A 25913-nucleotide genomic window follows, 5' to 3' on the forward strand; every position below is an offset into this window, starting at 1 on the left:
AACAAGAAAATACTTCATTTTATCTAAATTGTATAATATAAAAAACATGAAATCCATATTCCTTCCACATTTAAATGCATAAACTAGTATATTAGTCATGACTTTATTCGGTGGGCGACTTTAAGAGTAATTTGAAACTCCAAAAACCATTTCTGAAAACAATCAAAATAGAGATATGTTCAAAAATTGTATTCTGTATGTTTGGATGATCTTTTCCTCCCTGCCTTGGACTGGTCTAAGCTTTGTAAAAGTCGACAAAAGATAAACCAGGAAGCAACCCGTTTTTGAAAACTCATATACACATGACACAAACGGTAGATAGAAATTAAAATTCACCTGAACACACGGCAAACACAATTCATACTCATGATGCAGTCCCAGGATGAGAGTTTAGGGGATGGAGGCTCCACCGTGCTCCCACAGACTGAGAATACATCAGAGGATCCAAGTGTTGGGGCTGAACAGACCATAGACCATAGTGCACCCCTTTATTTGGACCATGAACAGATCAGCAAACGCTTTACGGAACTGTTACACCTTTTCGATAGCTGCGCAAAGATCATGGACGGAGAACGGAATCGTCAGGGCCATGGTATGAGTGAGAAAAGTGAGCCATTCAATGATCCCTAATCTATAGTCCATTTACCAAAGATCATGATGAGGGGCTCAAGGTTTCGCCGGAAACTGTGACGGACAGCACTATAAAGGCTGCCACCAGCGAGGTGAGCATACAAACGTCTTGGTCCCTGCTGGAACAGCAGAAGAAGGACTGCCGAACAGTTGAGGAAGGATTGTCTGTGTCCGCCAAGGAACCGCCCAGCCAGGTTCAGCAGCATACCATCCACATCGAGGTGGAAAGGGTGCCATCGGAGACAGAAATGCAACGGGCGCCACTGCGCCAGAGATTTGCCAACATTTTAGTGCAAACCTTGGACGCAATAATCGGCTGCATGTTCATGGTCGGCGGCAACATCACCTACTTGATGCTGCTGAGTGTCCTGTGCATTTGGTGCTACTATCGGTGACCAGGGCAATAAAATGCACTCTTCTTTTCCTTTTCTAAAAGACTCCGGAGTTATTAGTTTTGAATAGAATACATTCATTGCAGTACAGTCGGGGATGTCCAGCAAGTGCTCGCCTCGTATCAATAATCTATCAGTCTTGTGTTTCGTTTCCTCCGTCTTTTGCAGTTCCTCTTCGGAGTACATTTTGCAAATTGCATTTCATTCTTCTACTTCCTCTTTGCCCATTGTCATTTGTAATCATCATTATCGTCATCATCCTCATAATCAATTCCCTTGTCATTCGAGAGCTGAATGTAATGCAGTGCAGTGCAGTGCAGTGTAGTGCCCTTCCCCAGCCCGCAGTCCCTCTGCCCATCCCCATCTTCAGGTTGTCGCTCCTCGTTATTCTCTTTGCCACTTGTTTGATAAATAATTGTCCGTCGTTTAGGTAGGTACATAAACATGCAAAGTTAAGAGCATATTGTATATGGCCCCGTGCCCCCAGAGCCCCTCGCCAGCTTGCGACCACATGCCGTGTGCTGTATGCTGTGTATCTCTCCGAGAATGGCTTGGCTAACGGCTCTTGGAAACCGCATGGCTAAGCCTCTCTGCTGGGCCCCTGACCACATCATCAAATGCAAAATAGTTCGAAATGGTAAATGGTAAATGGAAAATGGGAAATGGGAAATACGAATTGCAGAACCAGAAGCAAAAGCAGCAGCAGCGTAATTGCCACCGCACCAGACCCAAAGCTGAAACCAATAAACCAGCACACGTCGATTAGTTGCACATGAATGCGGCAACATGGGCAACGGCGGCAACGTCGGCGGTGGCGGTGGCATGGTCAGGTGATGGGGATGGGGATGGGGATGCAGATGGGGTTATGCGATGGGCGAAGCTTAGCTGCTGGGGCATCCGGAGATCTGGTGGGGTAAATGCAGACAATCCAAGACAGGCAGTCACACGACGTTGAGCTCATTTAAGCCATGTCTTAAGAAGCTTTTGGCTAAAACATTTTCCTGCTCTCCTTGCCACAGTGGCACGGGGCACAACCACTGTGCAGGCACCAAGGAGGGTTTGAGTTTGACCCAAGTGGCCGGCCATAGGTGACCGACCAATTGGCAAAATGTTCGAACTATGCATGTCGCCTGCCCCCGGACTGAAGAGGAACCGCAACGGGACGTTGCCAGGCAACAGATTTCACATATTTGCGTAACCCAGCGGCCGCGTCAACCCTCTAACCAGCAATCGACTAACCAAACTAACCGGCGATTGCTCATTCGCCCGGAGAGGAGGAGTGGAGTGGAGTGGAGTGGAGCGAAGCGAACCGCCTTCACCGCATTCCAGGCGAGACGAGACGCGACGAGGAGAACGACCATGAATTTTGCATTTTCTGCTGTGGGTATTTTTAGCGGGGCTCTGCCGTTGGGCAGGCCTGTGATTCATCAAAAGAGCGGCGACAGCTGACAGGCCGACAGCTACGCATAGAAATGAATTATACAAAAACCAGATAGACAATGGGCAATAATGCCTTACGCCTTACGCCTTACGCCTCACCCTCCATCGCCACCCGCCTAGCCCCCAGGGGGAAACACCTGAGGCGTCGGCAACGACGAAGCGAATTGCCTACAGTCATTCTTTATTAGTTGAACCACCAAACCAGTTGACAAAAGGCAACGAACGCCGGTCAAAAGAACCAAATGAGAATCAAGATATAGCCGCTAAGCCAGACCGAACCTTGAATGCCCTCTGCTTCGAAATCCCTGAGCTTTTGGAATTTGAAATGGTTACACAATAAATTTAGAAATGCTGATAATTATTGGTATTACTCAAATGTACATTTATAAGAGTCCCCTGCATTAATTCAAATCATTTGTATATATTTTTGTAATTTTATTTGAGTTTTCCGATAAGACCTGTTCAAGGTCAGAACTAAATATACTATGAACTCGTATGTGTGTGTTTATTGGATCAAAGAAAGTCGATGTGAAAATACTCTATCCGTTAGGTCAGAAAAGTATTGAAAATCCCATTACTTAGATTGTATTTTATGGCATACCAAGTGATTATCGAACATGTTTAGATTGAGTCTAAAAAGAAAATGGCATTCTCAACAATCCCCCCGGTTACAAAACGACCACAGCACATAAAATGCACATCTGCTTCCGACCATAAGTTCTAATACATACATATGTATGTATATGCTACATTAATGTGTTGTACATATTTAATTATGTATGTATGTATGTATTTTTGTTTGTATACCAAGCCAACGTTTTGCAGATCGTTCAACTTAATTTCTGATAGTTTCAATAGAAAAGCTTTGCATAGCAACCCCGCCAAGCGTACATTGTATTATATGTAGGATGTATGCCCCGTCATGCCGATCAAGAAGCTTGTACATACACCCTTATGTATGTACACATGTACAGTGAAACCTACCACTGTTATATAATTATTGCTTGCGAGATGTCTACCGCTAAGAACTCTACAGGACAGTGGGAGTGTAAATAGATGCGAAGCCACGTGGGAGAACTTGGATTGGGAACCTCACAGATTCGTGCGTCAAGAGAACTTTCACTGTACACAGCATGTGCACAAGAGTTTGCAACATTCTGTTTAGGGTTTTTTTTTTGGCTTGCTGCCTTCTGGCATTTGCCTTCGCTCGAATGGTTTGCCAACATTATGACAAAGTTATGATACTCTTTCCTGGGAAAGCACATAAAAAAGTAGCAAAGCGAAGGCGAGACACAAAACAAAAGCCAAAAGCATGCAGAACAATACGAGCACGTATGCATGTACATATGCATGTATGTTTGTATGTACGCGCACCCCTCCCGACGCCCGATTACGTTGTCGCATAACGTTTGAAGATGACGCGCTGCTGCCAGTGCCAGACGTAGTGGCTCTGCCTTGCCCGTTGCGATATGGGTTGTAGGGTGGGGTAGTTGGGTGGGGGGTGTGTGGGAATCAGCTGAAAAGGTGCGGCGACATTGAACAAGCCAACGAACGGGCGAGCGTCGGGAGAGCAGCAGAGCAGCAGTGTTTGCTTCGCGTCGTTTACTCTTCTGATAACGTCGTCATCGTTGCGCTGAGGCAATGTTAATTTATGCCCCACACAAGCACGCCCAGTCATCACACGGACAGAACACGGAGAACGGACAACACGCACACACATTAACAGCAGAAGCAGCGGGAGAGGAATCCGATTCTTTTCAAACCCAAACTCTTTAAATTTGTTTTTACTGTTGTTGTTATACTCTGCGGTAAGAGTAAATTTTGTTTTATATAGAAGATGCTCTTATTTACATATGTAGATAATGGACAGATAGACGTGTTATAGTAATAGTAATAGTGTTCCTCAAACTTGTGTACTTCCAACTACTCGGCCGTTAAATTATGAAAATAAAGATCACTCTAAAAGGCACAGCTGGATGAGTCTACCGAATGAGTACGATTATTATTTACTTTTTTTAACAAAGCTAACACAGGTGTTATATTTAGCCAGCATTACAGCTGTTAACCTAAAATAAAATCAGAGGAAATCAATATCAAATAAAAACCAGTTGCTGGAACAATATATTGTATTGTTGGTGTTCCAGCTACCTCACTCCAGTCTCCTTTTACCGAATAATTTTGCCCAGCTACTTTATATGTACATATATGAAATATCGAAAAGATAAAATTTTTTGATTTTTAAATCATATTTTTATTTGTCGATTACTCAGCCCTAAGTAAGTGTGTGCAAGCGTCATGTTGGTGCTTGTCTTGTTATGTAAACGTCTCTCACTAATTTTTGCGCTCTCGCGCTCTCTCTCTCTCTCTTTCTCGTTACAGCTCGGCCCAAGATCGGCGCTGCGCTGCATTACTCTGCATTTCGTATTTGACAGTTGACAACGAGAGACGCTCGGGCGCGCACAGCAGTTAACTTAGACCCGACGGCGACGCGTCGCTGCCGTCGTTCGTCGTTGTCGTCGCTTTCGAGTTTCCCTTTTTTTTCGTTCCCGGGTGTAATTGCGATTATGAGCGAGACCTTCAAATTGTCCGAAATGCAACGCACTAATATCGAGTTTGAACGTCAGCGTCATTTGGCCAATTGGCTGGTGAAGAGCAGTCCACACATGGCAGCAGCAGCAGCGGCAGGAGTATCCACACCCCCATCGGGGGCTGCGGCAAACACATCAAACACTGGATCAACAGGAGGAGTTGGGGCAGCGGCAGGAGGTGCTGCGCAAGGCGGCGCGCCCAGCAACAGCGTCGCAGCTGCAACAGCAGTAGCAGCTGCATGTAACGGTAAGAAGGATTTCAAAAGGGGGAAACGGAGATAAACGTTCGTAGGGGGTACGGACCGCAAGGCACGCGCTCCAAACAGCGAGAGAGACAGCGACAGAGAGATAAAGAGAGAGACCAACGTGTGTGAGAGCGAATAATTGTGGAAGGGAGAGAGTCCGTTTTTTGTTTGCTCATTGACGTCGCCATATATACTCTTTGAAGAAGTACCACCGTTTTGGTCAGACTCTTGTAACGAATGGAAATTTAACTTCCTAATGGGAAAACCCAAACTTAAGCTTACATTTTCTATAACTAATTTGGAACAACATTCCATTGTAGGCAATTCCTAGAATGATACTCATAAAAATGTGTTAATATCGGATGGCTGTTATGGTGAAAACAATGTTTGTTTGTGGCGCCTTCTAGGAATTCACGGGAACTTGAGCTATTCTACGCGAATTGTTGAGAATCAGATGTACGAACACATTTTTGTGGCTTCACATAGTATCAACTGGAAGGAAATATGATTACTTCAAGCTATCATTTGGACATTTATATACGCTATCAGACGCTTTACCATAGACCACATCAAGTTTACATATTTCCGATCCCCATTGTTTCTATGGAAATTCTCAGTTTGGAAACCATCGTGATGGCTGGACCTGAAAGAGTATGAAAAGCTTCGGGATTCGCTTCCCTCATTTTGTTTGCTATTTTTGTTGTTGTTGCTTCCACTGTGAATTTTGTTGCCTAGGCGCGCGAGTCGCTTCGCGTAATTTCACACGAAACGTGACGATGACACACACCCCCCTCGCTATCACTCTGCCCGTTCTGCCACTGACACTCTCTCTCTCTTTGTCTCTCTCTCTCTCTCTCTCTCTCTCTCTAGCCGCAATTGCAATTGATATTTCACAAAAGATAAGCGTAATTTCACAAAACGTTTAGCTCCTTTGCTGTTATGCTGTGATTTCTGCCTCCGCATGCACTTACGTATGTACATATACGTAGCTACATATGCACATGTATGTACTCACGTATGCCTGTGTTTATTAAATCCGAATAAGTGTGCGTGCGTGTGGATGTGGGCAAAAAATTAAGCCAAATGTGCGCAATTAGAGTGAGTAATGCGCCGCCGCCGACCGCCAATCGGGGAAAGGCTGAGGGGGGAGACAGTACAAACCCGCACCATGGGCAGCAATCAAACAATGAGCAATCAAAAGTCGCGATATCTCTTTTTTAATTGCACCGTTTGAAGTTCAATGAAAACAGTGGCAGACAATTGCTTTTTGGATGTCGATCCGATAGCCCATAACCGTTGCCATTGGGACGGGCGGGTGTGCGCGTATCTGGTATCTAGTCGGGATCCAGAAATAGTTAACTGTTTGTTTGGCCGTTAATCGCCTCAAGTGTTTTTTGACTCTATTATTATTGCTTCAATGGATTGAGCAGCGATATCCGATCCGATCTTAAGTACATTCAATGCCATTTGACCTAGAGTCATAGACCTTATGGTTTTTTGAGGGTTCTTCCTGAATATTAACACCCGGGAGCGCTCAAAAAACATACGATATATTTAGTCCGAAGAGCGGAAGAGATTATACAAAACATTTGAGAATAAACTGAACTAAATCTGTTGCTCTTTTATGCATTGTGCTCCAATATTTGATGCTGGACATTTTCCATTTCTCAGATATCCTCATCTTATCTGATGTACTGTCTCACAGATTTGTCACGTTTCAATATTTCAAGCGTCAACTTTTAAAGAATGATGTATTATTATTCAGCAGGAATATAGGTAGCCTTTTTTTGAGCTTTAACTAAAGCTATGATATAGGAGTACATCACTATGTGATGTATGAAATATTTGTATGTTTTGCTGTGCCACACAAAGATATCATTAAATGGTTTTCAAGTGAATGATATTTAAAGTTAGTTAATTATTCTAATTGTTTTGATCCTCCAAGTGGGTATACAAATGATATATATGATATATGTTATTGTACATATTTAAAAATGGTACCATTTAAAAAGATTTATTCAAATATAAATACTAATTACCTCCACACACCCACGTGATGGACATGAGAGCACTTTCCACATTTTTTTTTTGAAGAGATTTTTCCGCATTGTTTTCTTTTGGTCACGCTTTATGCCGATTTTCGCCCACTGTGTGTCATCGTCTCGTTGACCGTTGACTGAAAATTAGCTGCGCTTAGCAACAGTTTTGAACCACTCGCCAGTCCGTTGCGTCACGGCAAATGAAATTCGCGTTCAATGCGGCTGTGACTGTGACTGTGCATGTGACTGCGACCGCGACTGCGCCTGTGGTCTTAGGGATGCACGAACACTCGTGTATCTATATTTCAGAAGTAGAAATAAATGTAGATGCATTCTGTGGACTGTAGTGTTGGTTTTCCCACTGCCGATTGCTGTGGCAATTATATTTTTACGCGATTACCTCACAAATGCTCACCCGCCGCCCTCAACTCTGGGCTTTTGTGTTGCAGGTGGAGCCCCAGCGGGCGCCCATCCCGGCCACATGGCTGCGGGGGCGCGCAAGCCCAAGCTGCGGCGCTTCAACTCCCACGACACCAGCTCCAACATGTTCTCGGTGGCGGAATTCGAGAACGCCCGACTGGCGCGCCGCAACGAGATCGAGCTGAACCAGCGGCTGGCCCGACGCCTGCGCAACAACGCCAACGGCATCTACGGCCTTGGCGCTGGCTCCGCTGCAGGCAACGGCGGTGTCGGTTACTCTGGCTTTTGTGGCGGTCTAAACGGCAGCGGCGACTACTCCACCGGCGACAGCAAGGCTTCCAAGGGGAGTAGCGAGGTGAGTGGCCATTTCTCCATAGTTCTTGCCCATCCTAAATGGTTCGTCTTTACAGTCACAGCAGGAGCCGCTGCCCGCCGACATATTCCTCGAGCGGTACTCGCTGCCTCGTGTCGTCCGCATCCTGCATACGAGCAAGAGCTCCAACGAGACCCTGCAGTCCAGCTCTTCGCACGGCTCGTCCACGGCGGCCTCCAGTAGCTCTTCGACGGGACCGAAGCCAGCCAGTGGCGGTCCAACGACCACTAACAATACCGACACGGGCACTGGCACCAATTCATCCTCCAGCGCTGGGAGCGGCAACAACAACAGCAACAACAGGCCATGCAGCAATGGGCACGATGAGCTCTTCCTGCTCTACAGGCTGGTGCGACAGCGGAATATCTATCATGGACACAATGCCAAGTCTCAGGCGTCGCAGCGCAAGAAAACTGTGCTAATACCACAAGAGTTTCCAGGTGCGTTTCCGGGAACTTGGAGAGCGATCTCAGTTGATTTGAATCCCATTTGCATACTCGTAATCATAAGATACTTGTATTTAGTCGAATGGAAGTATGTTCTCATGACGAATGCATATTTTGAGGCGCGTACTTGGGGCTGATTACGATGGTCCAGAATCAGTTAGTTAGGCAGCCACTCCTTGCTTTCGGGGGGCCCTCTACCATATGAGTAAATATATGCCTTTGTGCTGAATTCGTTGTTTGCGTGCAACAGTCACAGTTCAACAATGAAAAGTAATCGCAACTATTGCTCATCATCACCCCACCATTATGCAATGGTGGTGTGGAGTGGGAGGGGGGCAATGGTGTGCTCTATGCGGGGGGTGCCAGTGCCAGCCAGTGGCAGTCAGTCAGTCAGTCAGTCAGTCAGTCAGTAGTGACTTCTTCTGGTGTGCCCCCATCCGCCATTGCGGTCGGTCATCCATTGTTTCAACTCAACGCGTAACGCCATGTGACTTTTCACAGCCATTTGGCATTTGTCGAGGCGCAAAGTAAACCAATGTGTGCAAATATTATGCAATCTGCCAATTTATAGACCGGGTCGACTGCAATCGGTGTATTATCATTTTACTCATTCAACTTTCGGTGCAATGTACACAAAAGATACAGAAAATCCAACTGGCTGGCTGGCAAATTAAAGTGATTCAATTTGTGTGTCCATATTGAGTTTTACTCTGTTGATTCAATTGCGATTTATATAAAAAATGAACAAATGGATTCAAATCATCCCCTTAGACCTCCATCAACGACAACGTTTTACACATTCAGATTGTAACTGGCACTCTTTATCTCTTGTCTCAATTAAATATACTAGATATCGAAGCCAATGGCCATAGAAGTAATCACCTTAATCAAGTTGTTAATGCAATAACATGGGTTTACCAATAGCCTGGCTGTCAGCATGGCAATCCCTCGGTGTTTTATTATTAACGCGGGAGTGGCAAGTTGCCAACTGTTGAGATTTGCCAGCTGTTTAGCTGTCCTTCCAAAGTTTTTGATCTTTTCAATCTTTATCTCATTTAAAATTCGAAGCTTTGGGGTACCTTTTGTTTGTGTTGTTGCCTTCAAATGATCTCATTTCCTTGTGGAGGAGTCTAAATAAAAATAACAACAGAATATAGCGACATTTTAGCAGACCATCAATGTGTTATGCACACGTGATGTATGTTGATTTTGCAGATCTCTTTTTTCTTCTGAGGCATTCTTTTGTACCTCTCGAGTCTAGCAACAATTGATCAATGTGACGTGTCATGCACAGGCAATCTTTGTTGTTTTCGCGATTCTTGAGCATTCTCTTTCGCACTTTTCGAGCTTTAACGCCATCAATGGTTTCTGTCTATGTTCCTATTTCTGTGTCCTTTTTTTAATCCAGATATTTTTTTAAATTACCTTTCTTAAATTTCTAACAACGTTTTCTCCTTCTTTTTTCCCCTCTCTCCGGAACGGAACAGGCTATTTCTCGCTGCTCAATGAGAAGGGTCTACCGACAGCCACGCAGTACAGCTCGCTGATGCATCTGGTAAGGGAGCGGGTGTACAAGTTCGTTTCGGTGGACAATATGCCAGCGTTTACAGAGTCCTCGCCAGCGGGCAGTGCCAGCAGTCCCACGCACGAGGGCTGTCTGCCCGTCATCAAGGGACGGCCGCAGTACATGAAGACGACGGCACGCGGCGGACAGGTGTTCCGTCTGCTGGCCGTTTTCGAGGATGGCAAGCAGGAGAACGGACACGGCCAGGGACAGGGTAACTTGTCGCAGCACGGCAGTGGGAATGTGGCCAAGTCCCATTCTAGTGGCTATATCGGGCGCGAGAAGGAGAAGAACCGCTACGCCCAGTTGCTGAACGAGAATCGTCAGGTGATGTACGTCCCCCTGGCCACCAAGGGAAAGTTCTACGAGATTGAGCCGGGTATACCGCAGCTGCTGCAGAAGCTGGGCGATGCGCAGCGCAAGCTCAATCCGGATTGTGTGCACCGATTGGGGGCCCTGGTGACGGCGGCCAAACTGTTGCCGGTGACCCTGCGCTACATTTCGGGTCCCGGCGGACCGGAGATACCCGAACAGCTGTGCATCAGTCAGGTTACCAAGGAGGATGTGGCTGTTGGTTGCCCCATCGAGGACGTGGACACGCAGACGCCGCTGCAGCTGAGAAAGTTCTACCCCAGTCGGGACATGCAGCTGCTCAGGAGTTACCTGGGCTTCGATTCCGAGCAGCGAATGCTGGCCAACACCAATGTGCAGAACATGCTGAAGTTCTGCCAGTTCAACTGCGACCAGTTCCTGAGGCTGGTGGAGGTGGAGCTGGTGCAGCGCTCTGAGCGCTCTGGGAGCAAGAGCAGGGAGGGCCTCAGGATCCTGAAGCCGCTACACTTGCCTAGAATTTTGAGGCGAGAGAAGAGCACCATGGCCGCAGCCCACGAGAAGGAGGATTCGATTATATTCCTTAGCAAGACCGATTTGGAAAATCTAGAGGCCAAGGAAGCGGCAGCTGCAGCAGCGACTGCCTCCTTGGCGGACGCCGGAACCAATCGCATTTCGGAACGCATGAAGGTGTTTCAGTCGACCAAGAAGAAGTGGTTCGGTAAGCAGCAGCAACAGCACCATGAGAAGCTGCAACCTGATTCGGAGCTGGATGTGCAGGCCAAGCGGATGAGTATGGAGCGCTATACGGACATGTCGAAGCTGCTGCAGGCGCGATTCGGCTCAGATCAAGACCAGCCAGAGCGGGATGCCATCTCGTTGAACAGTGGCGGAGCCTCCGACACCGAGACTACAACTCTGACCACCATAGAGCCCAAGTCCTTGGACACGCTGCTGCAGAAGTCCATGTCGCTGCAGGACATCGAGCTATTGAATGGCCAGTGCAAGCCTCGTCCCGACCTGCTGGCCACACACAGTCACACAGATGCCATCAGCGAGGCGGGCACCGAACTGGAAGATGTGGAGAATCAGACGCCGCCGCCGCAGTCGTTCATTACCGAAAAGCTCTACAATGAGTTTCACGTGAAGACACGGCAGTACAGCAAGTCCTCGTCGAGTCTCCATCAAATGCGTCACTTCTCGCTGCCCCAGAAGCTGCAGCTCCACGAGGAGGCGGAGCAGGAGGATCGCAGCCTGATGCAACTGAAGGCACACCAGCAGTCCCTGACCAAGCAGCCTGTCACGGGCCGTCGGGCGGCGGGTGGGGTCTGCCTGCTGGGAGGCGGACTGAACAATATACCCTCCCCGGTACCGATCTCACCCTTCTCCCTGGTGGAGGACGATCTGCCCTACTCGAGTGTGCGCGACTCCTTGGTCATGGCCAGCGATGGCTGTCTGCAGCCACAGGTTTCTGTAAGGTCGCCAGCCCCCTTGGACTACACCAAGGAGAACATTTACGCGGAGATCTGTCCCTCGCACACCGTCGACACCTTCTCGGGGGCCACACAGTTTACCCATGTGCAGGAGGACGGCGATGGGGATGGGGATGGGGACTACGCCTCTCTCAAGTATCCGGCCAGTGGACCTCAGTCCGTCAGTCGCATCGAGATCAACGGTGGGGCATCGAAGAGCGCCATCAGCTACCACACAGTGTACTTGGGCGAGGAGCCGCTGGGGGAGAGGCATGCGGCGCATATTACCACCGTTGAGCTGGCCGGGGAGGACAACATATACAATACGCTCAAATGATGACTCATGTGATTCCGGCGACGTAAATTGGCCGGCGCAAAGGGACTGTTTTAAGACACTTGGAGATGCAGATAGAGATGGGGCAAGCCAGTGGAAATACTTCACGTGATCTAATATTAAATGTCTCCTAAAATCATTCATTCATATTCAAATATTGTCACTGTTCGTGGAAAGGAAGAGTCTCATGCTCGAACTGAATCAAAATATCATTGTAAATCAATCTCTTGGATCCCGAAATGTATTTCTAAGTATTGAGACTATTGTAGGGCAACAGACAGAGTAGAGAGACTTCTGGGGGCAGCTCAAACCGATCTGATAATTGAATATACATTCGAATTTGAAATCTTTTTGTAAAATAAGGCTTTGTGTATAAGATCTGCAAAGGTCAGGATTGTATTCTCTGCAAAAGAAATGAATTTATGTTTTAATTTGTATGAAACGTTCTAATTCTTAAACAATTTGTCCATAAAACCACATAAATCTGTATTATAATCATATATTTTTGATCATAGTTTTATCAAAGAATACAAAATACAGTTTACCTAGTATTTCCGTTAATTTCCCTTGTAAAACCTCCAATGGAGACACAAACAATAAGAAAATTGTATGACGCTGTTGCACAAAAGAAGAAATTGAGAAATTTTGAGTATTTCCGTTTAGCTTTGCCAGAGAAAATGCAAAAGTTCTTGTGTATGAATCTTGTGAAGCGAAAATCGAAGCAAATTAGCAATGGAATGGAAAGAAGTACATGGAATATATATTTGTAGCAATTAGCATTAGTTATAAGCATATGGAACAACTTTGTAAATGAGACGTCCCTGTGGGCGACGAAAAACCCCTAGAAATGACAACTCAAATTGTAATATTATTATAAAACCAAGTGAAGACAAGCAATTTGTATTGTACATACGAGTATATACTAGATGTATGGGCGATTCTATTGCCTCGTCCTTGTGTCCCGCCCTCGCCCTCGCCCCCGCCCCAGAACATGACCCTGACCCTGACCGTGACCCTTACCCTGAACCCCAAACAAAGCAAAAACATAATGAAACTGAACATTTGAAAATTGCAATATTATACAATTGTATACATTAATAATATATATAGATATACCTTTATTATATACACACACACATACACATACATTTATACATACATATACTTACATATATAGAAATCTTAGTGCAACCTAAGGTATTATTAGCTCGTAGGCAATCAACAAGTCAAATCAAATCATAAGCGATATACATCTACATACGCGTATACATCTATTGATTGTATATTTGTAAAATAGCAAGAAATTTGTAGGGCATCAGGCCAAACTTTTACACGATCTCTCGTATTATGTCGTTCTTTTTTTGGAAGTGAAGTGAAGTGAAGTTACATTGGAGTGCGGCATGTCCACATCGTACTGTGAAGTGAATATTTTATTATATGTAATGTTTGTACCATATGTCTGCTGGTCCGCTGCGCCCTCAGGATACCTTTCCGAATCGATTTATGTAGGTGTGGTATACTCGTAATAAGTGGACAAAATATCGAGCCATATTTCAATGCAGTCTCAAAGTAGAGTTTAGACATTAAGATCTTGGTATTTCTAGTCTTAATCTGAAAAAAGAAAGAACGAATATGAAATCTGGTCGATTGTCGGACATGTCGAGCTTTCGTTTTTTGTAATGGAAAAATATGGATAACTTCGGTTAGCCGAAGAACTCTTCAATATACATATAATTTTTTTAATTGGGTACTGCATAAATAAATATCTAGCAAGAATTATGAATTTTTAAATATTGATTTTATTTTATTTTTTGTTTGATTTGCACCGAACATTTCCTTTTTGTTTCCCTTCCTTTCAAAATGGCAAACAATCAAGCTAGAACGTAATGAATAAAGAAACTAACGATAATCTAGAGTCTAGAGTAACCAGAGAACCCTGTAAAAAACGGAAGCAATACTCACCAAATAGCTATGATACTAGTTGTAAAACCCTTCTGACAGTGTCGACGGTGCCCAGAAATGGGCCAGCAACAGGATCAGTCAGTGTGTGTGATAGTAGCTAAGTAACGAGAGTACCATTTACATATATCGGTATTCGTATTCTGTACATACATAGGATCGGGGCCGATAACAGCCGTAAGGTATATTACAATATACATAGTAGTATGTACAATACGTAGAATGTACTCAGAGTACTCAGTGGCATTTCATAGTTAGTAGACATGTAAGACAGGCTTCGCTGGAGCGTAAGGGTGATACAATGTTGGAGATCGGGCCTCTTGGGATCGTGGGACCGCCGACAATCTCTCCCTTTCCCTTTAACTGATAATGGTCAGGACAATGATAATGGAGAGTTTGTATTATGATAACTATTAATTAAAGCAACTACCCGCCAGCATATAAATTGGTGTGATAAGAATGTATCTATATCCGTGGGCACTATGTAATGTCAGATACCGAGCGACAGATAAAAATGATTTTGAATGAAGAGCAAGCACGAGAATCAGGGATTTTTAATGGAGGGGCATGGAGGTAAATGCCAGAGAAAGCACTGAAAGATGGGAAATAATACCCACTTCTAATTGTCCCGTGAAAATGCCGCCCGTGTTGGCCTTTTGAGCACATTGATTCAATGAATACAGAAGCAATACAATTTTTCAATATGCTACACACACATACAAAAATGGAGAGAATAATTATTATTAAAACGGGGCGAATTAAAGAAAATAAATTCAGCTAAATAATCATGTTTTTGGTGTCTATGTTAATCCCTAGAATTTCCACAAGCAATTAATCAATTAGATTTCAATGTCAAGCATTAGTAGAGCCCACACAAAAACCAATATAAAAGTATATAAATACTATATCAGATATACATGTATTCATAAATTTCAAAATATAACCTTGTAGCACTTTTAGATTTTCGACAGAAGCAAGAGCCCAACATTTGGTATTCGCGAGACGAGATGATATTTTGGTTGGAACTGATCGCTGATCGATATTTTAGAGGAGCCCTGCTCGGAGCTGGAGCTGGGGGCATGACTGAATTGATAAAATGCGAACTAAATTGATACGAATTGAATTCTAATGAAATGTTTGGTAATGGCCTACACAATCTCAGACACACAACACACACAAAAATACACATATACATATATAGGATATATATATACAAAACTGATATGATATTATTGTTGTAGTAGATCTTTTTCTAACCGCTGACCATTGAAAATAAACGAGAACTAAAACGACAAGTCTCTGCTTCACAGCAGCTTAACCGACCTCAGCAAAGGCAGCTCATTTGCACAGATTATCTATAACTGAGGCCACCCAATCAACTCTAGCATACAAATTTATATTTCACGTTATACCTACTATATATACCTAGATAAAAACAAAGAGAAATAATAATAAACTCACAAGAAACCCTTTGGAAAACAAATTGAAGCCGATACAAGCGAAATAAATTAAAACAATACATTTTGAAGCTAAGGAAGGTTTTTTCTCTGGCGCACTAGTGGGTATTTCCGTTACTATTTTCAAACAATTTTCAGCTAACATTGGGACACTAGCGCTACCTGTTGGTGGTGTCTAACGCGTGTCGTTTTTTTGAATTAATTTTTTTGACATGTAGTATACAATTCTTTGGTGTAGAATTAATGTAAAATGACTGTAGACAAAATAACGGCAAAGATCGAACGGTAATTGTATAGGCTATTTACTCTGACACGAGTTACCTATAGATAGTTGAGTCACCTTAATGGTTTTTTTGGTTGTTTATAGATAAACCAAATTATTATTATTATCCGATCACCTCCTCGTCCTCTCGGGAGGCCCAAGGGATGTTCTCTTGGCTGGACTGTGGCTACCACTGGCTGCTGCAGACATGCTACGGGCCTTAGCCATGATGCCACTTCTGCAGAAGGATCCAGTGATCGACGGTGGAATTGTTGGTTCACGCCCATGGGAAATAATGTCAGCAATGCCCCGTTCATACACCGTCGAATCAAACGCTGGGCTTTAAAATCGAGACGCGTAAGTGAATCAGTATATAATTGTTGACACATCTTAAAATATCTCTTCCTTCACAGAGGACTTATGTACCCTACGCTTTGCCACAAACCGAGTCGTATCCGATTTACCTTCGCCAGATGGAGTCCTATCCAATCATTACCGAGACGTATTCGAGACATGCAGAGGCCTTTCCCAGACCAATCGTATCCGTGCAGGACAGAACTTAAAGACTCTAGAAAGATCTCTTTGTTTTTAGGTTTAAGGATATACGCGTCCATATACTCGGAAAGTATGTTCAAATGTTTTCCACCTGGTTATTTTGTTATACTAAGCTAAGTTATGATGAATAAAACTATTGAAAAGTCATCCTTGCCGTATCCTGTATCGGGGATACTATCCAGATTATAAAAAGGTGAGGCACGCCCAGATCGGTTCACAAATAACGGAGAAAGCTAAATATTTTATATTGGAGAAAATGTCCTTGATCCTTGCTAAGGACTCCATAAAATCAGGGACATTTTTGCGATGACAGGATGCCATTGCACGCCCAGATCGGCCCACAAATAGCCGAGAAAACGAAATATGGATGGAAAGGGTTGTTAGAGTCCTTTCCTAAGGATCAAGGATATTTTTCTAATCACGGGGGCCAATGCACGTCCGGATGGGGCCACAAATAAAGCAGATAACAAGATATGTATGTCTGGAGTAAATATCCTTGATCCTTGGTCCTTGATAAGGACTCCATCGTATCGGGGACATTTTTCCGAACACAGGAAGCCATGGCATGTCCCGATCGGGCCTTAAATAACGGAGAAAACAACATTTATATGTCTGGAGTAAATATCCTTGATCCTTGGTCCTTGATAAGGACTCCATCATATCGGGTATCTTTTTCCGAATACAGGAAGCCATCGCATGTCCTGATCGGGCCTTAAATAACGGAGAAAACCAGATATGTATGTCTGGAGTAAATATCCTTGATCCTTGGTCCTTTATAAGGACTCCATCATATCGGGGACATTTTTCCGAACACAGGAAGACAACGCATGTCGCGATCGGGCCCTAAATAACGGAGAAAACGAGATACGTATGTCTGGAGTTAATATCCTTGATCCTTGGTCCTTGATAAGGACTCCATCATATCGGGGATCTTTTTCCGAACACAGGAAGCCATCGCATGTCCTGATCGGGCCTTAAATAACGGAGAAAACTAGATATGTATGTCTGGAGTAAATATCCTTGATCCTTGGTCCTTGATAAGGACTCCATCATATCGGGGACATTTTTCCGAACACAGGAAGCCATCGCATGTCCTGATCGGGCCTTAAATAACGGAGAAAACCAGATATGTATGTCTGGAGTAAATATCCTTGATCCTTGGTCCTTGATAAGGACTCCATCAAATCGGTGACATTTTTCCGATCACAGGAAGCCATCGCATGTCCCGATCGGGCCTTAAATAACGGAGAAAACAAGATATGTATGTCTGGAGTAAATATCCTTGATCCTTGGTCCTTGATAAGGACTCCATCAAATCGGGGACATTTTTCCGAACACAGGAAGCCGTCGCATGCCCAAATCGGCCCATAAAGAGCGGAGAAAATGAATATTTGTGATCTTGGATGTCCTTGGTCCTTGAAAAGGACTTCGAAAAATCAGGGACATTTTTCCGATTACAGGAAGCCGTCGCACGACCAAATCGGCCCACAAATACCGGAGAAAACGGCCAAAATCTGGCTGGGATACCAGGGGAACAGAAATCAGCAGCAAGCAACTGTAGCAAGTTCAAAAAAAAAAATGTTGCATACTTTGGGGGGAACACAAATTTTTAAAAAATTTCAGTTACCTTCTGCTGACTTCTGTTCGCCTGGTATCCCATCCAGATTTTGGCCATTTGACGAGAGGTTTTTCTCGTTGTACGGTGGCGCCCCTATCGGAGATTTCTTGAACTACATTTTCAAAGCCAATTTTCTTTTCTCCGTTATTTGTAGCCCGATCTGGACATGCGATGGCTTCCTGTGTTCGGAAAAATGTCCCCGATTTTATGGAGTCCTTATCAAGGACCAAGGATCAAGGATATTTACTCCAGACATATAAATGTTGTTTTCTCCGTTATTTGAGGCCCGATCGGGACATGCGATGGCTTCCTGTGTTCGGAAAAGTGTCCCCGATTTGATGGAGTCCTTATCAAGGACCAAGGATCAAGGATATTTACTCCAGACATATAAATGTTGTTTTCTCCGATATTTGAGGCCCGATCGAGACATGCGACGGCTTCCTGTGTTCGGAAAAATGTCCCCGATTTGATGGAGTCCTTATCAAGGACCAAGGATCAAGGATATTTACTCCAGACATATAAATGTTGTTTTCTTCCTTTTTTGTGGCCCGATCAGGACGTGCCTTGGCCCCCGTGATCAGAAAAATATCCTTGATCCTTCGGAAAGGACTTTAACTACCCCCACCATCCATATTTAGTTTTCTCGGCTATTTGTGGGCCGATCTGGGCGTGCGATGGCATCCTGTCATCGCAAAAATGTCCCTGATTTTATGGAGTCCTTAGCAAGGATCAAGGACATTTTCTCCAATATAAAATATTTATCTTTCTCCGCTTTTTGTGAACCGATACAGGATACAGCAAGGATGACTTTTCAATAGTTTTATTCATCATAACTTAGCTTAATATAAATAAATAAACAAGTGGAAAGCATTTGTGTCTACTATCCGAGTATATGGAACGTATATCCTTAAACCTATAAACAACGAGATTTATCTAGATTCTAGTAGTCCGCGTAGCCCCTCCTTTGGTTGCCATAGTCAAAGTCCTTGCTGTTGACGGCCAGGTCGAAGGATGATGATGGCTCGTTAGGTTTAGATCTTGCCAGGAGTGCGCTTCTGTCGTGCTCGGATACCATTGGTCTGGGATAGACCTCTGCCTGTCTCGAATACGTCTCGGTATTGATTGGATAGGTCTCCGTCTGGCGGAGGTAAATCGGATACGACTCGGTTTGTGGCAAAGCGTAGGGTACATAAGTCCTCTGTGAAGGAAGAGATATTTTAAGATGTGTCAACAATTATATACTGATTCACTTACGCGTCTCGATGTTGAAGCCCAGCGTTTGATTCGACGGTGTATGAACGGGGCATTGCTGACATTATTTCCCATGGGCGTGAACCAACAATTCCGCCGTCGATCACTGGTTCCTTCTGCAGCAGTGGCATCATGGCTAAGGCCCGTAGCATGTGCAGCAGCCAGTGGTAGCCACAGTCCAGCCAAGAGAACATCCCTTGGACCTCCCGAGATGACGAGAAGGTGAGCGGACACAGCGTCAAGCGACAGGAATCAGGAGCGGACGAGGGGCGCTCCGCACGGTATCGTGACCCCGTGCGCAGGAGCCAACGCAGAGTTCGCGATGGCAGTCGGTCAGGCGCCTGAAGTGGACAGCCGCCGTCGAGCGTACATCGAGTAAAGCCCCTGGTAAACGATGGTATACATAACGGTGTCCCCGGGCCCGCAAGAGGTATTTCTGGCCACCAAAGGGGGCGACCTGCTGAAATGAAAGGAAGAGTTAAATAAAGAAAATGAATAGCTAATAACTCAATATATTTACCTTGTAAGAGAAGTGGATCGCGGAAAAAGAAAAAAAATAGGAGAAGAAATGCAAATGCCACGCTGCTGTCATTGGAAGATATTGTAAAATTGGTATAAAATCTTCCACTACAACTTACGGTATGATAAGGCCAAAAATGGCACAAAATTTACGTTCTCTAATGATCTTTTCATAGGTACATTAAATCTGAAAGACGATTTAAGCTAACAAAATTAAATAAAGAAAAATTATGTTTTGAAATAAATAAATGTCGGCTATACGCACCTGCACATGGACACATAGTAAAGTTAAAAAAGTAAGGAAATTAAGGATAAACTTCTCAGTCTGAAATGAAGATAAAAAATAAGTTAGACGTCAGAAATTGTATGAATGATCAATGCAGAGTCAAAAAGACGGGAGCATCAACTTTTTTGTGTGTTTTTTCTCCAGTTGGAAATTAGTTCCAAGATGCTTCTTTTCTGAATTTCATTTTATTTCTGCACATATAGAATACATACACACTAATTCATAAATTTTGTTTATAATTTTCTAGGTCTGCTGCTGCTTTGGTTGCTGTACAATACATGCCTCATACACAATATGTTAAACATTGATTCTTTTGTTTTTTAATATTTGGTTTTCCCTTTGTCATTTTATGGCCACATTCGTGTCTATTGTAGTCTGCTTATTTTATAGTTTTTATAGTTTTTATTTCGTACCTTTAGCAGCTGAAAGAGCAAGCAAATATTTCACACTGAATTTCTCAATAGCCACAAATAAAAAAAAAAAAATAAATCAAAATATGAATATACAAATTGTTTCAAAATTTCTTGAAATGGAAAACACTTTTTGGAACAAAAAATGAATGCAGAATTTGTATTCTTTTTAATTGATTGCACCGACTGTGTTTTGATTATTTCCTGCTTTGCTTTATTATGCAGACAGCATTGCCTAATACTTTTTGAACTCTCTGGGTTTCGGTTTGGGTTTTATTGAGTACACATATCCATATGCCTGGCATTGTTGGAACATTTAGCCGCCTCTATCTGCGTTACATACCGTACTTGCATCGTCATTCAAATTTGGGATACATATCTAATTAGTTTTATAGTTTCATAGCTCTATACTCTGTGTTCTTTCTTCCTTGTCATCTGCATGGATCGGGGTGGCTCTGGGTGGCCTCTGACACGACCCCAACTGGCTCAACTCCACTCAGGTTTTTCCTCGAATTATATATTTTATTTCGTATTATTTTTGTTTCGCGTATTGAGTTAACGATATGTTTGGTATACAAACTTTATAATACCCTGGCTAAGTTTGGGGATAGTTTAGAACAGCGTGGGTTGGCCGTTACTTGCTGAGCACTGGGCCGACTTTTGGGTCATGGCATGGGGACACGACGGACATTGGAAAGGAAAAGCTTGTTGCAACAGAAACCAAGTGGGATGGCGAATCATATAAGAAGAAAGCCTCGGGAATTGTGTAGGATTAGACACCGAAAGCTGTTTCTGGTTAAAAAGGAGATACATATTGCATATATGGCCATGTTCTGAATCCGAAGGCTTCCCAAGATCTGTCAGGGATGGTTAGGTTTGATATTGACATTGATTTTGGTAGCAGTCGTAATCCGACGCCTTTTTCTCAGTCGCCTTTTTCGACTTCAGAACATGACTTTTAGTTGAATATTCTTGTGTTTTGTTTTTAGTTGTTCTTGTGGCACATTCAAAAGATAGTTTTAGAGTACATAAGTAATTACATTTGTTTCTCCTTCGATCTCGCACACTCATGCACACGGCTCTTGCACACAGACACACCAACACATTCACACAGAATAGAACCTAGACATACACACACATATACACACATAGACCTGGTAGCTAACTAAAATCGTCGTCGTTACTAAGCCTCACAATTCTACTGGCCCAGCTTCGCCGGACTGAGCACCAGTTCCGGCTCACATTTGCTCGATGCCGATGCCGATGTAGATGCCAATGCCGGCGGTGCAAGGAGCTGGCTGCCACGCCCCCTTGTTGTGCTTGCGGATGACGGGTGTGATTTGTTTTCCGTGCTAAATGACGACGTGGACATGGCCATGCTCGACGCCGACGCCGACGCCGATGCCGGCCGCATCGCCGTTGGCTGCATTAAGCTCAGACTCAGACTCGCGGTGTGCGAGGTGGCGCCACCACCCTCCGGCACCTGGCCAGGAATACTGGTCATCGCCGTGGCCATTGTCGGCGGCGCCGGCAGCGGCAGCAGGCTGATCGTTGTCGTGGTGGGCGGCAGGGCCGCGAATGCGGATGCGGATGTGGCTGTGGATGCGGCTGATGGACCCACTTTGCTGGTGGTCATTGTGTAGGTTGACGTACTCATGGACATGCCCAGGGGTCCGCGGACCGTGGCCGTCGCGGAATAGGTGTGCGGCAGGGCGGGGGGTAGATCATAGCTCGTTGGATGCGACTGCGAGGTGGGCAGCCGGGAGCTGGTGGGCGTTGTCTTGGGCGTGGCGCCCGTCGAGATGCCCGGCCGCGTGGCTTGACTGGAGGTGAATGACACAGTGTTGTTGGTTTTGAGTCTAGGTATGGCTCCTGTACTGCAGCTGCTCGGCAAGGGGGCAGCCGCTGATGCAGGAGCTGAAACAGGTGCTGGAGTTTTAACTGGAACTGCATTCGTGGCAACATTGGTGGCATCTATCAGGGAGGTTTCCTCTACAACGACCGTCCCATCCAGCGAATCTTTGACCGTCGACGAAGAGGATAGCGATTGCGACTTGCTGGCTTGCTGTGCCGGGTGTTGCTCTTGTTTCACCTGCTGCTGCTGCTGCTGTCGCTGCTGTTGCAGGGCCACTCTCTGCCGCACCAGCTTGCTGTCGGGCTTCTCGTCCACAGTGCTCAGAGTCGTGGCCCTCGCTGCCTTTGTCGGTATTGTTGGGTCTTTGGTGGTACTACTCGTTACGGCAGTTGTGGCTGTTGTTGTACGTTTGGCGATCTGCCGCTGCTGCTGCTGCCTGGCCTTCTCCTCCTGCTCCTCCTCACTCATCTCGCAGGCACTGAGTGCCGTCTGCAGCTTCTTCATTTCCAGTGGGGCATCTGCAAGCAAGATTTAGACATGGATTCAATGAGATCTTAGAGAGGTATGGGACTATCTTACCGCCACTGTCCGGCTCGTTGATGATGGGCACCACGCGATTGATAGCCGTCTTTTGATCGTTTTGCATGAAAAGCGATGTGGTGGCTATCTGTCGCAGTGCCTCCATTCCCTCATTGAGCATTTTGCTCTGGCTGCGCTTGTGTGCTATGGGGTATTTGGGCTGCACGAAAGGTGGGCATTTAACAAACCTTTGATAATTTAGTTCAATTATATACCTGAACACCGGGTCCTCGGGCAATCGATACCCTCTTGCTCTCGTTCCTGAGCAGCGACGTTGTGTGATCCGCATCGATCTTGTTGCCGTTTTTCTTGCGCGTCTTCTTGCTGGATGAGATGCAGTGCGATGGACAGATGCAGAAGAGGATGCGTAAAATGCAACAGATCAGGCCCAGTCCTGCAAGGATAAGAGCCCTTTAGTATGAATACAAATCGGAAGGGAGAGTCAACTGTTATATTGCCTATGAGGGAGGGCCCTATAAGTCTTAGTTCCACAGTTTTGAAGCCCTTCTCGCCGGTTCCAACGAATGCTATGACCAGTCCCAGCGCCACTGTGCCCAGTCCCACGTAGAGGAAGGCATTCGCGAAGGTGCTAGGGCCGCGCAGAACGCCCAGGAAATCCTCATCGTCCGAGGAGCCACCCAAAGAGGCGTCTTGAATCTGTCAATGGCAAGTATAATTTCAGCAATGGGTCTCACAGTTCTGGGCAAATGGAAATCATATTTGTTTACAATAAAATGGGTATATAAAGTATCGGTATGTATTTGGTAAAGCCCTTGGTTGAGTTGGTCGAAGGCTCGAAGCAAAGCGAATGGTTCGAATGGGATGGTTAGAAAATCGCAGCTAAAATAAAAATATAGTATGTATAGTCTTGCTGCGCCTGGCACCTATCGGAAAATGCGCTGGACATCGAGAAAGTTGTGTGTGTGAGTGAGACAGGGAAGGAAGAATTAGCAGAGTGTGACGGATATACGTATATGCTATATAGTCAGTAGTTAGCCATTGGATCGCCGCTCGGCACATGTACACAGCACAATACAGGCGTTTGGTTGGATAGCTCTACGTGATGGATGGGACTTACTCGGTTGCGCTTCACCCAGCGTCGGGATAAGGTGGCCTGCTGCTGCTGCTGATCCTGGACACTGCAGCGCCGGCCGCGCTCCAACCAGGCGGCTCGTCCCTGGGCGCACTTTGGGGTTCATGACGGAGATCGAGAGACAACGATAGCACGGTGGCACGGTGGTACGGTGGCGCGGTGGCACGGAGACCACCACCAAGGCAACACGACGACAACACACAGTGGCACAGTTGTTGCGGTAGCGGTTTGTTTGGAGTGGTTGGTGGTTGTGGTTGGTGGGGCAGATGCATAGAAAATATATACAGTTTCAGTGATTAGTTGGGCTGTGTGAGATCGGCTCTCGCTTGTGGTTTCTTGGGGGGATGGGGGGTATACATAAAGAATTCGGTCAAAAGCATACAAATTACAACTCATCACAAGAGTAACGTCTAATGCAAAAGCAATCAAATTTCGATATCAAACTTAATTTTGGATTCACTTGGATTCGTCATCAATTACAACATCGATAGGAAGTATATGTAACTGGATGCCAATTGACAGATCTTTACGGTTAGTACAAGGCATAAACACACACGGAGGAAAACAATTAACAGTTAGAACAGGATTGAAAACATAAAATAGTTAAACAACAAGTAATGGAAGAATAGAGACATAAGGAGGGGGAGACAGAGAGATAGATTGAGAGATTGTAAAAGTGGAAAAATAAAATGAAAAACAAAGAACACTTAAACGGTTAAACGGTTAAGGGGAGCAGCACATAGCAAGACACATGTCATTGTATATTGTATATTGTATATTGTATAGTAGTATTTATAGCCTTAAATCATCATGCCTTTGCGGTAAGATTCAAACATCAAAGCGCACCAAAAGTCGAGGGCTCCACTGCAAACAAAACTCAAGTTCTCCAGCTCATGTCGGCCCGGCCATGCAGGTATACCAAATAATAATATATAGAGAATCGAGCAGTCAACGAACGATAAGGAAATTAAAATAATAACCTAAGATTAACACGAAAAACCAAACTATAAAATGTTATCTTTCCCACTGCATTTCACGCAGGTGTTTCTATTTGGTTCTTGCATAGCCCGATTGGGTTCTAAATTGTTAGTCTCTGAATCTCAGGTGATATAGCAGACGAACCGACACGGAGTATTATTAGGAAAAACAGGATAAACGGATATAATAAAAATTCATGAGCGGAAAAACTATTAGTTTGGACTAAGTTAGAGGTAAAATTGAGCCAAATAATCCATTAAAGTATTATTTTTTAATATTTCTAAATATGAAGAGAGAGATCTGAACATTTATGACAAAACGCAAATAACCATCACTCGTATACGTAATATTCGTATACAAATATGCATTTCTTTATTGATGTTTGGAATATGAAAGCGAACTGAACCCTTGGAAATCTCAATTATTTTTTAATTGCTTCATAAATGAACAATGCCCAACGTGGCCATCCCGTCGTATACGTAATACTCCACCATAAACTTGCATTTGTTTGCCTTTTAAAAGTAAACTCCTATCAGAACTTGCCGCAAAGCAAACAAACAAAAGTCAATGTCACACACACAAACACAAATACACTCACACACCTGATACACACACACACACACACAACCAAAATGTACATGCACGTGCAGTTGCTGCCAACATGTAGACATCCTAATGAGTGACTCGACTCGACTCTATTCGGTTCGATTTGATTCGAGTCTGGGGGAGAACGGGGAGTCGCGACTATAAACAAGGCACTGCCACTAAGCCAGCTACTAAATATGCTGCGTGTCAGTAATAAGGCAAATAAAACGACA

The 25913-nt window shown here is 44.6% G+C and overlaps 5 protein-coding genes across 7 annotated transcripts in view; 3 read left to right on the forward strand and 2 right to left on the reverse strand.

Moving 5' to 3' along the window:
* The window catches only part of LOC6593833, a 50270-nt gene extending 37104 nt beyond the window's left edge, over window positions 1–13166 (forward strand). For both annotated transcript variants that reach the window (XM_026987985.1, XM_026987986.1), the window contains exons 4-7: window positions 4842–5297; window positions 7784–8109; window positions 8165–8567; window positions 10061–13166. In XM_026987985.1, coding sequence (XP_026843786.1) covers window positions 5027–5297; window positions 7784–8109; window positions 8165–8567; window positions 10061–12276 — 3216 coding nt within the window. In that variant the 5' untranslated portion in view covers window positions 4842–5026 and the 3' untranslated portion in view covers window positions 12277–13166. The remainder of the gene's footprint in view (window positions 1–4841; window positions 5298–7783; window positions 8110–8164; window positions 8568–10060) is intronic.
* LOC6593834 lies at window positions 312–1065 on the forward strand. Its single transcript, XM_002018877.2, has 2 exons — window positions 312–592; window positions 652–1065. The coding sequence occupies exons 1-2, from the start codon at window positions 367–369 to the stop codon at window positions 1023–1025; spliced, it is 600 nt and encodes a 199-aa protein (XP_002018913.2). The 5' UTR covers window positions 312–366; the 3' UTR covers window positions 1026–1065.
* Window positions 13167–15939: 2773 nt separating the features above from the next.
* LOC113565415 lies at window positions 15940–16514 on the forward strand. Its single transcript, XM_026987335.1, has 3 exons — window positions 15940–15974; window positions 16107–16308; window positions 16365–16514. The coding sequence occupies exons 1-3, from the start codon at window positions 15940–15942 to the stop codon at window positions 16512–16514; spliced, it is 387 nt and encodes a 128-aa protein (XP_026843136.1).
* Window positions 16515–18946: 2432 nt separating this feature from the next.
* On the reverse strand, window positions 18947–19957 carry LOC6593831. 2 transcript variants are annotated; one of them, XM_026987402.1, is made up of 3 exons: window positions 19896–19944; window positions 19379–19832; window positions 18947–19322 (listed from the first exon to the last, which is right to left on the reverse strand). In XM_026987402.1, exons 2-3 carry the CDS (start codon window positions 19567–19569, stop codon window positions 19058–19060), a joined length of 456 nt encoding a protein of 151 aa, XP_026843203.1. In that variant the 5' UTR covers window positions 19570–19832; window positions 19896–19944; the 3' UTR covers window positions 18947–19057. The 2 variants fall into 2 exon arrangements, with proteins under 2 accessions (XP_026843203.1, XP_026843204.1); XM_026987403.1 differs by having other exon boundaries at window positions 18948–19322; window positions 19379–19835; window positions 19896–19957.
* Window positions 19958–20732: 775 nt separating this feature from the next.
* The window catches only part of LOC6593830, a 28190-nt gene continuing 23009 nt past the window's right edge, over window positions 20733–25913 (reverse strand). The window contains exons 2-6 of the mRNA XM_002018873.2: window positions 24103–24210; window positions 23483–23681; window positions 23240–23418; window positions 23025–23184; window positions 20733–22963 (exon numbers count right to left, since the gene is read on the reverse strand). Coding sequence (XP_002018909.2) covers window positions 21789–22963; window positions 23025–23184; window positions 23240–23418; window positions 23483–23681; window positions 24103–24210 — 1821 coding nt within the window. The 3' untranslated portion in view covers window positions 20733–21788. The remainder of the gene's footprint in view (window positions 22964–23024; window positions 23185–23239; window positions 23419–23482; window positions 23682–24102; window positions 24211–25913) is intronic.

Source organism: Drosophila persimilis, unplaced genomic scaffold (genome assembly GCF_003286085.1).
Source record: "Drosophila persimilis strain 14011-0111.01,24,50 unplaced genomic scaffold, DperRS2 tig00000124-arrow-pilon, whole genome shotgun sequence".
Classification (NCBI taxonomy): domain Eukaryota; kingdom Metazoa; phylum Arthropoda; class Insecta; order Diptera; family Drosophilidae; genus Drosophila; species Drosophila persimilis.

Excerpts from the sequence above, each read along its gene's own strand:
- LOC113565415 (XM_026987335.1), top strand. The coding sequence starts at position 15,940 with ATGACTGTAGACAAAATAACGGCAAAGATCGAACG. Across the intron at positions 15,975-16,106 it reads ATAACGGCAAAGATCGAACG|GCCCAAGGGATGTTCTCTTG; the intron begins GTAATTGTATAG and ends TCCTCTCGGGAG. Across the intron at positions 16,309-16,364 it reads GGGCTTTAAAATCGAGACGC|AGGACTTATGTACCCTACGC; the intron begins GTAAGTGAATCA and ends CTTCCTTCACAG.
- LOC6593831 (XM_026987402.1), bottom strand. The coding sequence starts at position 19,569 with ATGTTCTCTTGGCTGGACTGTGGCTACCACTGGCTGCTGCACATGCTA. Across the intron at positions 19,323-19,378 it reads GGGCTTCAACATCGAGACGC|AGGACTTATGTACCCTACGC; the intron begins GTAAGTGAATCA and ends CTTCCTTCACAG.
- LOC6593834 (XM_002018877.2), top strand. The coding sequence starts at position 367 with ATGATGCAGTCCCAGGATGAGAGTTTAGGGGATGGAGGCTCCACCGTG. Across the intron at positions 593-651 it reads ACGGAATCGTCAGGGCCATG|ATCATGATGAGGGGCTCAAG; the intron begins GTATGAGTGAGA and ends CATTTACCAAAG.